General features: G+C 40.0%; 1 protein-coding gene across 3 annotated transcripts in view; it reads left to right on the forward strand.

Annotated features, from left to right (window-relative positions):
- chd1 (chromodomain helicase DNA binding protein 1) overlaps positions 1-15,483 on the forward strand; it is a 260,522-nt gene extending 245,039 nt beyond the window's left edge. For all 3 annotated transcript variants that reach the window (XM_070884355.1, XM_070884362.1, XM_070884360.1), the window contains 7 exons: positions 346-615; positions 3,593-3,724; positions 7,663-7,841; positions 10,074-10,173; positions 11,338-11,389; positions 11,605-11,821; positions 12,712-15,483. In XM_070884355.1, the coding sequence (XP_070740456.1) occupies positions 346-615; positions 3,593-3,724; positions 7,663-7,841; positions 10,074-10,173; positions 11,338-11,389; positions 11,605-11,821; positions 12,712-13,096 (1,335 nt within the window). In that variant the 3' untranslated portion in view covers positions 13,097-15,483. The remainder of the gene's footprint in view (positions 1-345; positions 616-3,592; positions 3,725-7,662; positions 7,842-10,073; positions 10,174-11,337; positions 11,390-11,604; positions 11,822-12,711) is intronic.
- The last annotated feature ends 1,110 nt before the right edge of the window (positions 15,484-16,593 follow it).

Here is a 16,593-nt window from a genome sequence, read left to right on the forward strand (position 1 = left end):
CATTGTCAAGACCAAAGTTGTCCTGTTTGACAGCAGAAACAGTGAACTCGTGCCACGCATTCCCTCTCTCTCTCTTTCCGCCGTCCCCCCCACCCCCAGCTGCTCACTCAAGCTAAACCCAACAACGTGCAGCTTTTGACATCCTGTTTAATGCTGAGCTAATAGAGATGGGCAAGATTGTGAAAATAATTAAATACAAGGGCAGCGATTTAAAATTGGAGGCAGTCGGTGACCAAAAGTCAATGTAGGTTAGCAAGGACAAGAGTGATGGGTGAGCGGGACTTGGTGTGGGATAGGATACGGACAGCAGAGTTTTAGATGATTTGAATTTTCTTGTATTTATAGGATGATTCTGCAGCAACAAAGTCTACAAAAAAGAAATTGAAAACAGAAAAAGAAAATGAAGAGAAATTAGAACAAGAAACTTTAATCAAGAGAGAGGCTGAAGAGAAAGAAATCAGAAAAGAGACAAAAGAAAAAGAAACTAGAAAAGACAAAAAAGAAAAGGAGGAAAAGAAGGAAACAAAAGAAAAAGATGTCAAGAAAGAAATGAAAGAAAAGGAGGAAAAGGATAAAGAACCTATTTATAAAGATAAAGAAGTAAAAGAAGAGAAGGTAAAATTATATTGAACAAAACGGTTGTTGATGTGGATGTATGCAAAATTTTAATGTAACTGTTACATTTGCATTAAATAGTAAATGTCAATCAATCCTACTAACTTCCAGAAAAAAACAGTCCAGTGTTGGCTGTGTTCAATTGCATACCGGTAAATTGCACCTTCATACGTATTTATCCCTCCAAATATAGTGATGCAGCTTTTGGTCACGAAATGGCAAATGTGAATTGGAGAGTTTGTTATCCACTCGATTTTATACTCGTTTGATTTCCAAGTTAATAAATACAGCAGAGTAACAGATAGCTTAGATTGGCAGAGGAGAGGCTCCAACTATTAGAGCCTAGTGGGAGTTGGGGGTGGGGGGAGGAAATAAATGCAGTTGAAGGGAAAAGCAGTCTCCAATAGAAAGCTCGAGGGTGAGCATGGCAAGACATAACCTTGGACCAAATAGGAAACAGGTTAAGGAAGATAATGGCGGATAGAAAAAAATTAAGCAAATTGAGTATAAATGGAAGAGGGTTGCGGTGTTTATTTGCAAATGTAAAATGACGTCATTAGAAATAAAGTTGAAGAACTACAGGCACTAATTAGAATGGAGGAACACAGCGATGTAGCTTTGACAGAAACTAGGCTTCGGCCGAGGAAAGACCAGGATCTTTAAATAACATTTTCAGGAGAGATGAAGAAGGAAAAAAGGGAGGATGCGATGGCTTTATTAATTAAAGATACAACTACAGCCGAAGAAAGGGAACGTTCTTATTGGTGGTGGTTGAGTTCAGAAATAATATGGGATCTGTTACCATATTGGGAGTACATTATAGACTGTTGTAAGCAAGAAGGAAATAGAGCAGAGATTTATGGGACTTTATAGAAACTTACAACAGTAAAAAGATTGTAATAATGGTGGATTTTAACTACCCTGAAGTAGACTGGGCTAACTGTCTATGATGATTATGATGTTGTTTAAAACACAGGTTTTGAGGTCAAAATGGGGAAAGCTTTTTAAGAATGCATCCAGGACTGTTTTCTTAATCTGGCTGTTGCATGTCCAACAAGGAAAGGGTAGTTCTGGAGAACAAAGCAAGGAAAGTAAGCAATCAAAAGATCGGAGAACACTTGGACACAGTGATTACAACCTGTTTACATTGAAAATAGATATTAAAAAAAGATAAAGATGTTGGACTGGAATTAGCTCATTTGAATGGGGTAAAAGGGGACCGAGCCCACATTAATTAATTGGTTGCAAAGAATGGCAGATCAAGCAATGAGAGATATTTAATACAAGATGGATCATCATCATAGGCAGTCCCTCGAATGAGGATGACTTGCTTCCACGAGTTCACAGGTGTTTCGATGAAGGACCCGATGTTCCAGTCCTGAACTCCAATTGAGGGGGTGGAAGATGCCTGTGCGTGAATTTTTTTAACATGTTGCACACCAGCCACCACACAGGCTTGACAAAGCTAGGCCTTTATCCAGTGGCGAGGGTTAACCAGGATGGTTGGAGACCTGCTGTGCTGCACAGACCTAGCGCGTGCACATATCGCAGTGTGGGCTGGCCTGTGATTCCCCTGGGCCCTCGACTCTTCTGGGCCCCGTACCCTCATTTGTTGCTCTTCCGCCACAATCTCTCGCCGCTCCTCTGCCACAAACATTCACCGCATCTCGCCACAAATCTGGGCCCTGCCGATGTTCCTGCCCACGCTCCAAAATGGCGACCAGGGTCTTGATGATATCACCCAGTCGCCCATCTCAAAATCGTCGCATACTTGGAGCAGCTGGAGGTTGAAGTGGTATGCCGCTCCAGCTCTTTATTCTTGCCGGTACAGGGTGAATACATATTGGGCCTGAAATTCTGCCCTCCCCGGGTCCGTACGGAGTGCATATGGTTTTCCGATCTGTCAAGTTCTGGCTTGACGGATCCAATGTATCTTGGAAGCAAGGACATTCGCATGGGCAAGATTGCGCTATTTGCCCATCTCTTGCCCAGCGAATGTCCTTAAAACTCTTGTGCCTGGTAATAGCAGGCGGATGGCCTACTTTTACCAGCATAAGAGTTTTAAAACCTATGAAAAACATACTAAATTAAACTTAAAACCACATTTTTCTGTTTCAAAAACCCTGCCCACTAAGATAAGTTTATTTTAAACCATAATTACAAAACTTATTTTAAAAATGGAAAAATATATATTTTTTAGTAACCCATTTATTAACTTTAATTTAAATATATGGGGTGTTTTTTTTACTTTTATTTTTGTTTAGGTGTTTTACTGGGGAAGGGGAGCCGGGGGGGGGGGGGGGTTCTCAATCATAATAATGAGAGTTCCCTATTATGAATGAGAAAATACTTTACCTTGATTGGTTGTCCAGGCCCATGTGACTCCAGCTCTACGTCCGTTCAGACGTGCATGCGCTCCAATGCGCATGTCTCTTAGGCCTAAAACCGCAATCGCTGGTGGGCGCCCGAGCTAAAGGTAGGTGCGCATCTTTTCTCTTTTCAGGCGACCGCCCACAGGAAGCCCAGAACCGGGATTTCAGGGCTAATGACTGGAAGTAATGGGGAACCATCAAAGACTGGGGGTACATGGATAAATAAAGTAGAGATATTAAGGTTTAAAAGGGCATATGATTAATATAGGGGATAATGCAGACAAAACTGAAAATATAAAAATATTTAAGCAAAACAAAAGGGGAATAAAAAGATCAATGTTCTTGCATCTTGAAATGCTTTACTACAAATGGGTAGCGATGCAGAGATTATAACAATATGAAAAGGAATTGGATGTGTTTGATATAAAAGGATTCAAGGAAAGAGCAGGGCAATAGGCTGAAAGTGGATAGCTCCAGGTGAATAACTATTAATGCTAATAGATGCAAGGAATGAATTACCTCTTGCTGGGCTGTAATTTCTGTAAAATGTGTGCTTTTTTCTTTGCACTAATGCTGCTACTAATGGGTAACACTGATTGACGTAGGTAATTGAAGCTAAACCCGAGATGAAGGAGAAGCCTAAAAAGACTGATGTCCCGGTTCATATTACGGCAAGCAATGATCCAGTTCCTATCACAGAAGAGGCAGAAGAACTTGATCAAAACACATTTAGTATTGTAAGTATAAGCATTGATGGCCACTGCTGCCAATTTAAGATATAGTAAAGTTTACTATTTCTCAGGGTTCCAAATGAAAACGTTTAGCTGAGCCTTGACCAGTGTTAGTTTAATTCTATTCCGTTGGGCATTTTTCCCTTTTACTACTTATTTGAAGATTGGCTTAATTGGTGAGAATTGTGTTTCCAGCTGCAGCTAGTTAATGAAGCATGTTTGGCACTTTGTATAATGTTTATAAATGTTTGAAAATCTTTGGGGCAAGTGCAAGTTGATAAGACAGTTAAAAAAACACATGGGATCTTGGCTTTATAAATAGAGGCATATAGCACAAATGCAAGGGTATTATGCTGAACCTTTATAAATCATTGGTTAGGCCTTAGCTGGAGTATTGTGTTCACTTCTGGGCACCACACTTTAGGAAGGATGTTAAGGCCTTGGACAGGGTGCTGGTGAGATTTATTAGGATGATATCAGGGATGAAAGTATTCGAAATTATGAAGGGATTTAATCGAGCAAATAAAGAGAAACTGTTTCCACTGGCAGGAGGGTTGGTAACCAGAGGACACAGATTTAAGATCATTGGGAAAAGAAACACGAGAGGAGGTGGCAAATGTTTTTAATGCAAGTTGTTATGATCTGGACTGCACTCCCTGAAAGGGTGGTGGAAGCAGATTCATTAATAACTTTCAAAAGGAAATTGGATATATACTTGAAAAGGAAAAATCTGCAGGGCTTTGGGGAATGAACTAATTGGATAGCTCAAAGAACCTCCACAGGCACAATGGGCTGAATGACCTCTTGTGCGCTCTCATTCTAGTATGGTCAGTTAGGGGTGGGAAATAATTGCGACTTTGCCATGTCGCCTACACCCCGAGAATTCTTTGAGTTTGCACCAAGTAACTTATCACGAGGTGCTCTCTCTGTCAAGTTGAGTATAGAATATTGCAGCTAGTCCAAGATGTCTGCATCCAAAGGGACATCAGCATTTAAGACTACAAATACAGGACTTGGTTAACTATATTATGAACACTGTTTTCTTTCTAAAAAGAGCAGAATGGTGCATGCTAATTGAATTATTTCTGAGCGAAAAAGTTCTATGCTTCACTAGGAAATAACGGATGGTATCAAATTGAAAACAAGAGCATACAATGTGGCCAAGACTCGTGATAGGCCAGAGGATTGGGAAGTTTTTAAAAGCTATCAAAGAACGACTAAAAAAAATGATAGAGAGGGAAGATAGATTATGAAAGTAAACTAGCACGAAATATAAAAACAGATAGTAAGAGTTTCTACAGGTACATAAAAAGGAAAAGAGTGGCTAAAGTAAATATTGGTCCCCTGGAGGATGAGACTGGGGAATTAATAATGGAGAACAGGGAAATGGCAGAGATGTTGAACAAATATTTTGTATCGGTCTTCACGGTAGAAGACACTAAAAACATCCCAATAGTGGATAATCAAGGGGCTATAGGGAGGGAGGAACTTAATACAATCACTATAACTAATGAAGTAGTACTCGGTAAAATAATGGGACTAAAGGCGGACAAGTCCCTTGGACACGATGGCTTACATTCTAGGGCATTAAAAGAAGTGGCTGCAGAGATAGTGGATGCATTGGTTGTAATCAACCAAAATTCCCTGGATTCTGGGGCGGTCCCAGCGGATTGGAAAACCGCAAATGTAATGCCCCTATTTAAAAAAGGAGGCAGACAAAAAGTAGGAAACTATAGACCAGTTAGCCTAACATCTGTCGTTGGGAAAATGCTGGAGTTCATTATTAAGGAAGCAGTAGCAGGCCATTTGGAAAAGCATGATTCAGTTGAGCAGAGCCAGCATGGTTTTATGTTTGACTAATTTGCTGGAGTTCTTTGAGGAGGTAACGAGCAGGGTGGATTAGGGATTTCCAGAAGGCATTCGATAAGGTGCCACGTAAGAGGTTACTGCACAAGATAAAAGCTCACGGGGTTGGGGGTAATATATTAACATGGATAGAGGATTAGCTAACAAACAGAAAACAGAGAGTCGGGATAAATGGGTCATTTTCCGGTTGGCAAACAGTGACTAGTGGGGTGCCGCAGGGATTGGTGCTGGGTCCTCAACTATTTATAATTTATATTAATGACTTAGATGAAAAGACCGAGTGTAATGTAGCCAAGTTTGCTGACGATACAAAGATGGGTGGAAAAGCAAATTGTGAGGAGGACACACAAAATCTGCAAAAGGATATAGACAGGCTAAGTGAGTGGGCAAAAATTTGGCAGATGGAGTATAATGTGGGAAAGTGTGAGGTTATCCACTTTGCAGAAATAATAGAAAAGCAAATTATAATTTAAATGGAGAAAAATTGCAAAGTGCTGCAGTACAGAGGGACCTGGGGGTCCTTGTGCATGAAACACAAAGTCAGTATGCAGGTACAGCAAGTAATCAGGAAGGCAAATGGAATGTTGGCCTTTATTGCAAGGCGGATAGAGTATAAAAGCAGAGACAGCCTGCTACAAAAGTACAGGGTATTGGTAAGGCCACACCTCGAGTACTGCGTACAGTTTTGGCCTCCGTATTTAAGGAAGGATATACTTGCATTGGAGGCTGTTCAGAGAAGGTTCACTAGGTTGATTCCGGAGATGAAGGGGTTGACTTATGAAGGTAGGTTGAGCCTATACACATTGGAGTTCAGAAGAATGAGAGGTGATATTGAAACTTATAAGATAATGAGGGGACTCGACAAGGTGGATGCAAAGAGGATATTTCCACTCATAGGGGAAACTAAAACTAGGGGACATAGTCTTAGGTTTAACTGAGCGGCCCCTTATTCTATGAGGAGAAATTTCTTCTGAGGGTTGTAAATCTAAAGAATACTCTGCCCCAGAGGCTGGGTTATTGAATGTATTTAAGGCGGATATAGACAGATTTTTGAGCGATAAGGGAGTAAAGGGTTATGGCGAGCGGGCAGGAAAGTGGAGCTGAGTCCATGATCGGATCAGCCATGATATTGAATGGCAGAGCAGGCTCGAGGGGCCAAATGGCCTAGTCCTGCTCTTATTTCTTATGTTCTTGTGTTCTTTCCCAGTTCTGTTCGAAAAGGATGTAGTAATCAAAATATATGCCGTCCCAAATAACCAAATAAAATATGATTAAGTTGCAACCTTGTGGAAATCAGCCGTTTTGGCATTTTGTTCCTCCTTACCTGCTTCAGTGACTTTAATTACGTCTGTCCCTATTTACTTAATTGAGGACAGGCACTTTGAACTGGCTTGGGAACCAACGGCAGAAAGATTTCTACTAGCTGAATATGTAGTGTGTTCTTCGTGGGACAGTCGGCTTCATATCAAGTCCCAGGTCAACCCCTTTTAAATGAGTTACACATGTGAAAGTGAGTGCCAGACATCCTTTAAGGAAGTCACACATGTGAGAGTGAACATAAGAACATAAGAATTAGGAACAGGAGTGGGCCATCTAGCCCCTCGAGCCTGCTCCGCCATTCAACAAGATCATGGCTGATCTGGCCGTGGACTCAGCTCCACTTACCCGCCCGCTCCCCGTAACCCTTAATTTCCTTATTGGTTAAAAATCTATCTAGCTGTGACTTGAATACATTCAATGAGCCAGCCTCAACTGCTTCCTTGGGCAGAGAATTCCACAGATTCACAACCCTCTGGGAGAAGAAATTCCTTCTCAACTCGGTTTTAAATTGGCTCTCCCGTATTTTGAGGCTGTGCCCCCTAGTTCTAGTCTCCCCTACCAGTGGAAACAACCTCTCTGCCTCTATCTTGTCTATCCCTTTCATTAAGGGATAGACAAGATAGAGGCTATTAAGGTAGCCATTGCCACGTCACGTGTTTGTATGCTATAAACATGGGGAATACAATTTTATGTCTTGTCCAGCACTGCGATAACTCATGAGTCAGTTATTATAATGTATTACTTGTGATTTTTTTCAGTGTAAAGAAAGAATGAGGCCTGTAAAGGCGGCATTGAAACAGTTGGACAGGCCTGAGAAGGGCCTATCCGAAAAGGAACAGTTAGAGCATACCAGGCAGTGCCTGATTAAAATTGGAGACCACATCACTGAGTGTTTGAAAGAGTACTCAAACCCAGAACAAATCAAACAATGGAGAAAGTAAGTAATTTCAGCCATTTCTTCATTCATCTTCACATAAAACTGAAGAGATGGGGAACAAATTGCAGGGAAACTCCCTGCCAAGGTTGCAAGTTTCATAAAATTATACACAATGTATTCACTTTTCATAGCAGTATTTTCATCACAGACCTTGAAGACAAGTTACATGGAAGGTTCTGTGTTCATGACGAGAAAGACTTTTGGATCAAAACAATAGCAAAACCTGTTCAATAAGTACATGATAAACAGCGGGGAGCATTGTGTTTATGGAAGAGGTTGAGGGAGGGAACTGAGTGAGTGATATCACAACCCGCATGCATACTCCTGAAGTTGCAAGTTGATTTATTTTTCAGTAAATCGCTGCTTACGTGCAATTTTTAAATATCACATGTCGAAGTGGAAATAATATGCTGCATGCTCATGAGCAAAGTTGCTCATGGTTTATATGTAGACAATTCCTGTTGTGATTTTTAAGTTGAAATAAATGTTAACACATTCAAGTGGGAGTGTCTTATTAAAATCCAATATTTAAATTCTTGAACTTGTATCTGAAATGTAATTGGCTTTTCTTTTCTTGTAGCTGGTCTTCTGATAGTGATATCTGTTTAAATAGATGCAAAGAATATGGCAGAATTTCAACTTATGACCTCAGTCCATTAAGAACAGTGAACAAGCAACTTAAATTTTGACACTATTAATGGCACGTAACCTTTCAGTGAGGAGCTTAGGGGTAGCATTCCCACTTCTTTAAAAAAAAGACTTGTATTTATATAGCGCCTTTCAGGACCACCGGATGTCCCAAAGTGCTTTACAGTCAATGAAGTACTTTTTGAAGAGTAGTTAGTGTTGTAATGTAGGAAACACGGCAGTCAATTTGCGCACAGCAAGCTTCCACAAACAGCAATGTCATAATGACCAGATAATCTGTTTTTAGTGATGTTGATTGAGGGATAAATATTGGATACTGGGGATAACTCCTCTGCTCTTCTTCAAAATAGTGCCATGGAATCTTTTATGTTCACCTGAGGGAGCAGACTGGGCCTCGGTTTAACATCTCAACTGAAAGACAGCACCTCCGACAGTGCAGCACTTCCTCAGTACTAGCCTGGAGTGTCGACCTAGATTTTGTGCTCAAGTCCCTGGACTTGAACCTACAACCTTCTAACTAGAAGGTGAAAGTGCTACCCACTGAGCCACAGCTGACACTAAGTCAGAAGGTGCAGAGTTTGAACACCACTCCAGACTGTCCCAGTGAGCAGAGTCCAGAGCTGTGTGTTTCAATTCTGAGTTACTATCCAGCGGCATAGTTGTCCAGTGGGTGTGAGGCAGCCCCTCCACAATATGGGTTTATGGGAGCCCATAAAGCCCTCTCGTCGTATAGGACTAATCACCCTGTTGGCTGCTATGAAGATGGTTACGGCCATGGAAGGAGCGTTCACATCGCAGCCTGTGAGATTGTTAATCAGCCTGCGAATCTGTCCACTGCTTCATACTATTCTCCAAGAGAACCTTTCAGTGTTTATTTTAATAAGCGATGTATTACTTGTCAGTTATTTAAGTTACATACCAATGGTAGTGCCATATGCAGTAAGCAGGATGTATGTGCATTTACATTTTCTATTGTTCACATGTTGTCAACTCCCCCTCCCCCTGCTTGTAGTAGCTATCGAATCAGTGCAGTTTTTTTAAAATGGCTCTTTTAGTGCTCATCGGGTGAGGGATGTAAGTTCTGGGGATTGGATATTTTTTCGATTTCAGATACCCAGTGTCCACATCAAGCACCTACCAGGGCGAGCAAAGTAAAGCACCCTTCACTCTGCTCCAACAATGTGCATTAGCCCCAACATCAGAGGGGTACCTCTACTTGCACCAATGTGGCATTTTTTCCCATTTCCTCCATCAGCCATACTTAGCCTGTCTGGAGTGACATTGTCAATTTGCATTGAATTAGGGACAGTTTTGTGCTCCAAGCCCACTAGTAACTCCAAGCTTATTTCACATAAAATCCTTAGACAGTAACAAAGAGAATGTTCTTCCATCAATATGGGCTGGATTTGAACCCAGCTCCTAGAGGTTTGAAAGATCAGTACATCGATCCCCCAAATTGGTGCAGATTATCAGTTTGCAACTTTCAAGACTTCATTTGCCCCCAACTGAGTCAGTAGTGATAGCAATGGACTTTGTTCACGTTGTCTTTTGTTAATCCGATGTAATTCTGATTTTTATTTCTAGAAATCTCTGGATCTTTGTTTCAAAGTTCACAGAATTTGATGCAAGAAAGCTACACAAACTCTATAAGCATGCAATCAAGAAACGACTGGAGAACTCTCGGGTATGACAGTGTTGATGCATGTGGAAAAATTATTTAGCAGAATATTAGACTCCTGGCAGGTTCAGGAAACTGATCTTTGTGCTAGACTGGTTTATTAAACTTTCCTTTAAATAAAAACATTTAATGCACTTTACATCTGCATCTCCCATCAGTCCCTTCCCCCATTCCCTCTCCTGTGTCCTTTATGTTTTAACTTTAATTTAGCTTTTTTCACCGAATCTTTTCTCTGTTGTTTTAAAAACACTAACTTTAAAACACTTCTTGTTGTTTCTTATTGTTTACTTTGAATGTGAGAGCAACGTATAAAATTGAGCTTCCATTGGTGAAAACAGACTTCAAAGGATGGTTTTATAAGAACATAAGAATTAGGAGCAGGAGTAGGCCATTGCTACCAGTACTTCGAGCCTGCTCCACCACTCAATAAGATCATGGTTGATCTTCAACCTCAATGCCACTTTCCCACCTGATTAAAGATAAAAGACTGAATATTGACCCGGGGACATCGTGTGTTGCCAGGTCAATCTTTGTCATTCAAAATTGCATTAAACCAGAAAAGGCTGCTGAAAGATGGGCTAACTCATTTGTGGCCCACAGAGCTGAGTAAGCAAGCATGTAACCAGTAAACTGAAGTAAGAGTGAAGACTGAAGTTGAAATACAGTGAGTATATGTAGTACCCAAATTGCACACAACAAGATGCCACGAACAGGAACAAAGTAATTAACCGGCTATTCTGCTTTGATGGCATTGGTTGAGGGAGATGTGTTGGCCAGGGTACGGGAAACTCCCTGCTCTTCAGACATTGCCATGCAATCCTTAATATTCACCTGAACTCCAGGACAGGCAGAGTGGTCCTCAGTTAAATGTCTCGAGTGAAATATGGCACTGCCAATAAATGCAGCACTTGCTTTAGTACTGCACCGAAGTGTCAAGCTGTGCTCATGTGTCTCAGTCCTGCAGTGGTACTTAAATCCATGACTTTGAAGGAATAGTGCTACCAACTGAAAATTAAAGAGCAGCTCTTGAAAGATAAGCAATTCTGATGTAATAGCATAACTTGTGAATACTTCAGATATCTTTGGGATTGAAGTGTTATGAGAGCCTCTCTACTGTCAACTTGTTTGGATTCATTCTTTGACTTCATCATATGTGTTTCGTCTCCACAGCATAACGATCAGCACAGCAGTAGCCTCAACACCCACAATGCCAAACACACAGGTAAGGTTGTACATTACTTTTTCATGCCAATTGTGAAAAGTTTTAAATTCTCTCTAAGGTAAACCACAGCTTCCAATGAAAGGTCAGGGGTGATCTTCAGATGCTTCACGAATACAGAGAACTATTAATTGTTGTGAAAGAAAGTCACAGCAGAGTAAGAAATTGTGAAGTTTGTATTTGACACCAAAATCATGATTCTATTTTTTATTGAACAGAATCTGAAAAACCGAAGGAAAATTCTCACAATGACGATAGCAGTAGGGATAGCCATTCATCTGAACGACACCACTCATCACATTATCACGACCATCACAGAGATCGGCACCATGGAGATTCCTATCGAAAAAGCGATTCCTCGAGAAAGAGACCATATTCCTCATTTAGCAATGGCAAAGACCACCGAGACAGAGATCATTACCGATCAGATAGCAGGTAGGTTGGCGCAGCTACATACTTTGAAAGGTACCACTTTAATTATAAAATACTTCAGCTTTTGAGGATTTTGGAGACTTGCCAGTTTTTATTTAATTTTTATGTGGAAAAGACTATTGATATAAAATTGTTCTGCTTTACAATATTCAGCAGTGGAAATGCATGGAACAGTTTAGAAGTTGTTAGGTAGATTTGTGTGTGCTCCCTTATTGAAAGTGGAACAATTTAGTACTCAAGCAGGTTACAGACTTGGCAACTACATAGAAGCACAGAAGGAGGCTATTCAGCCCATGTCCGTGTCACCTAATTTTATAGCTGTGTATCCTCTGTTTTAAATGTTTATAGCACTTTTTCCTTAAAAGATGCAATGGTCTTGGCCTCCACTATTTCATGTGGCAAAGCGCGCCATGCTGTAACAACTCTATTAACATTTCTCCTAACCTAATTCTCTCACTGATCATTTTAAATTGATGACCCCCTTCATTGGCACCCCAACCAGAAAAAACTGTTTCCCTATTCATCCTGTCAAAATCCTTCATAATTATAAAAACCTCTATTAAATCTCCTATTAACCTTCTCTGCTTCAGCAAAAATAGTCCCAGAATCTCAAGTCCATCCTCATAACTATAGTTTCTCTTCCTAGTGAATCTAGGCTGTATGATAAAGAAATTGCATTAATAAATGTGTCATTCATGATCTTGCGGCATCCCAAAGTACTTGAATTACATTTTAAAATGTAGTCACGGTTGTAATGCAGCACAATACAGCAGCCAATTTGCGCATATTAAGGTCCCATAAACTACAATGAATCTTGATTGATCTGGCAATATGTCATATAAATATATTTACATGAACCCAGAAAGTAAACTTGATCTCTTCCGATTTTACAGGTACTACAGTGAAAGCAAGCACAGAAAACTTGATGATCACAGAAGTCGCGATCACAGGTCCGGTCCAGAGGCCAGCTCAAAGGAGAGTCGATCACATACAGACCACAGGTCTCACTCAGATCACCGATCCAGCTCAGAGCATCGATCCCATTCAGAGCACCGGTCCAGCTCAGAATACTCAGGCCATCACAAATCTTCCAGGGATTACAGATACCACTCAGACTGGCCAGTGGACCATAGGCCATCCGGTAGTGGACCAAGGTCTCCCTTGGATCAGAGGTCCCCTTATGACTCCAGATCACCATTGGAACACAGATCTCCCCTTGAATACTCCTCTGATCACAAAAGTACTCCAGAGCACATCTGGAACAGCCGTAAAACATAACCGGGCATGTGATGCCGTGTCTTCACCCAATGCAGCCATAAAAAAAGTGAACACAGTAAATGCCTTATGTGACTTAAAACATGCAGACAGGAGCTGCTTCTCGAGCAGTAGTATTGTTACTCCTCCTTACAGGTTGCAAGGTTGTTATCTCAAGAAGAAAATATTTTTGTATTGAGGTTAATGCTGCACTGTGCTACAAACTCTGTGGCATGTTTTGTTCCTGTTTTTTTAAATTCAAAGATGGACATGTTTACTACTGCATATATTGGAACACTGCCCCAAACACACTGGATCATAGTATTCATTCTTCTCAGATCTGGAGGGCTTCAGCCTAATCAACCTGAATTATGTGTTGAAGAACAACAAATTTAAATCCATATAAACACATTTTAACACAACATTATGCAGGAACTTGGGAACGGAGTAAAAAAAGTAGACTGTTCAAAAGGCAGAGAACTCTGGTTCACCTTCCAAAGTTATTTGTATTGAGTCTGTTTACATTTTACACTGCGACCACATTGCCCAGTTCTCGGCAAGCTTGAATATTTAAATTCTGTACTTACAACTGTAAAATATTTTTTTTGTTGGTGATCAATTGTAATGCCTTTGAAGATGTACTACTGTAAATTATTGTAAATTTAGTGGATCGAATCTGAGCTGTTTTTCTTCTCAGGCTTTTTTGACTACTTTCCTTTCCCCACCAACTCAGGCCTTCACATCATGAGTATAAAATCCGTGTACTACAGTTTTTAATGAATTGTCATTGATGAAATTGCTGTTTAGAATGTAAAAGGGGAAAGGGAAGATCAATTCCATTATATTTAGTCCTGTAGTGCTTTTTTTTAAATTGATAACTTGTATTAGAAATGTGTTTATTTACTTTAAAAAAGTCAGTGTTGTGATTGCTGTAGTAACTAAATAGTGAGAAGAAATTCCTTAAAATCCAAAAGATGTCAGAGTATAGTTTGGGATACATTTTATAAACAGACAGCAACTTCTCCCTCCCCATCTGCAACAAGAACAATAAAGTGAGCTGAATTTGATATAATACCTTCCCTATTCTTGTTTTCCCTATTAAAATGGGCAATAATATGAAATGATGTGCTATGCAGTCAGATGAATTTCCAATGTTTGGTAAATTGGGGAAACTAGATGCTGTTATAATGCACACCAATGTAAATATATACTATATATTACAAATTAAATTTACAGAGAAATGATGTGTGGATTTCTGACATATTTTTCACCGTGGAAGAAAAATGTCAGATTTGTACAGACCAACAAATTCATGACAAGTCTCTCTTCCCATCCCCTTTGTTTTCCCAGAACGTATCAGACTTTTTAATAAAGTAATTTTGTAACTCTCCCATGCAAATGTGTGGTTTAAATTGGTAGGCATTGGCAGTTGTGCCAAGTGATAATGCAGTAGACAACATAACTGTGAATAAATAATTACACAATGAACTGTTATAGAGATGTGTATATATAGTTTATATATGCAAATATATTGTGATCTGAAAAATCTGTGATCTGTGCCATTCAATCTAATGTTTTCCACCCCCAAGAATGTGTCTTCAAGGAGAAATGATCAACGTGATTATTTTACTTGGACAGCAAAAAGTATTTTTGTAGTTCCATAAAATAGATACATTAATGTGTTGTTAAAGGGCTGGATAAATGATATTCTATTACATAGACTGATATAGACTAAAGCATGGGAAGGCTGTACCTCAATCAAAGGGTGCAGATGAAGTATTAAATGTTAAGACCAAATTTTTCTCTTTGTCCCTAGATGTTGTATGAAAGGTTGGATAACTCGGGAGCACCACAGATGTTCTACTAATTCTACTTGTGATATGTATCATTTGTGACAATACCTATGAATGATCCATAGCCTGAAGCCATTGAATACTTATGAAAACACACTAGTATTGACTCTTCTTTCAAAGTATATCAATCACTAATTATGTTGAAATGATTGTTGCTATCCTTGGAAAACAATGGACACTTATTCCTTTGTATACTGAATCCTTCATACGCCGTGAAGTACTGTAGGTTTGTCACACTACAGCCCTGAATTCGCGGCCACTAGGGGGGCGTACAAGATGCAAGGGCACCCGTAGGTGTCCCGCAAGTTCCAGATTTAGGTATGCGAAGCGCATACGCCTAAACACGGAACACACATCCGGAAGTAAAGGGCCTCCGCGGGCGGAGAGTTTGCCCAACTCCTGCCCAGCGAATTCCCTGGAAATTCTTACAACTGATAAAAACAGGCGTAAGGCCTGCGCCTGCTTTTATCAGCGTAAGACTTTTAAAGGACAGAATAAGACATTTTTTTCAATAATTTAAACATTTAAAATCCTGTTAAATTAGGTAAGTTTATTTTTAGACCCTTTAAAATATGTAAATGTATTTTTCAACAAAAAAAATGTTTTATTTAAATAATTAAACTCCATTTTGATTAATTTTAAATGTGATGTTTTCTTTAAATATATTTTAAGTTGAAGTGTTTGTGTGATTTGGTGGGTATTCACATTCACACTTATGGTGATTTGGAATGGAAATGCCCATACTTGGATTGGTTGGGTCAACACACGTGATCCCAGAGACACATACAAGCGTTCAAGTCCCTGGGATACGTGGGCCTCTACGCAGGCTTTTGCGTAGAGGCCCAAGACCACAAGTCTCCGAACCTCCTGGGCCATCAGGTAGATTCGTAGAAATTTTTTAGGTCGAAGGCATCCATCCATGGGAAGCTTCCAACCACAATTTCTGGGCCAACGTTTGCAATTGCACTATGTTCTAAAATTGGCAACAGTTGAATATTTTAAAATAGAATAAGGTAAGTACAAAAGCTTAGAATTTTTAATTTAAAATATTCTCTGACTAGTTTACTCTTGGTTTTATTTGATACTCTGGGTTTTATTTGATACTCTGACTTTCATTGGTAGTTGGAGCGCTTATCTGCTGTACTGTTTGTCAGCTTGATTCGTGTCAGTTCTTACTGTTAGTGTTCAGGTCAAACCAATGTATTGAATTTCATTAGCAGAGGAATCAGAGGTGTAATGGTATATAAGACATTAGTTGGATATTTTGGTAATGGTATATAAGGCATTAGTTGGATATTTTGTGGAGTCGTGTCTGTAGTACCAGGTCCTAAGTTAATAAATGGAAGGAGCGTGCATCAACCCAGGCTCCCCACCCTCCCTTTCCTTCAAACACTGCCCACCTGTGATAGAGACTGTCGGTCCTGCATTGGACTCCTCAGTCATCAGAGAATTCGCTTTTAGAGTGAAAGCAAGTCGTCCTCGACTCTGAGGGACTGCCTTTGATGATGTATATAATGTGTGTTCAGTATTACATGACGCCAGTATAAATTTACGATGTAACTATTTGTACTGCACTTTTTTTGACAGACAGGTGTCTGTCCAGCCCAATACCGCTGCCTATACTGCACTTTTTTGACCAACAGGTGACAAGTCCTGACCCCTGTTAAA

The sequence above is a fragment of the Pristiophorus japonicus genome, chromosome 1 (genome assembly GCF_044704955.1).
Source record: "Pristiophorus japonicus isolate sPriJap1 chromosome 1, sPriJap1.hap1, whole genome shotgun sequence".
In the NCBI taxonomy this organism is placed as follows: Eukaryota; Metazoa; Chordata; class Chondrichthyes; family Pristiophoridae; genus Pristiophorus; species Pristiophorus japonicus.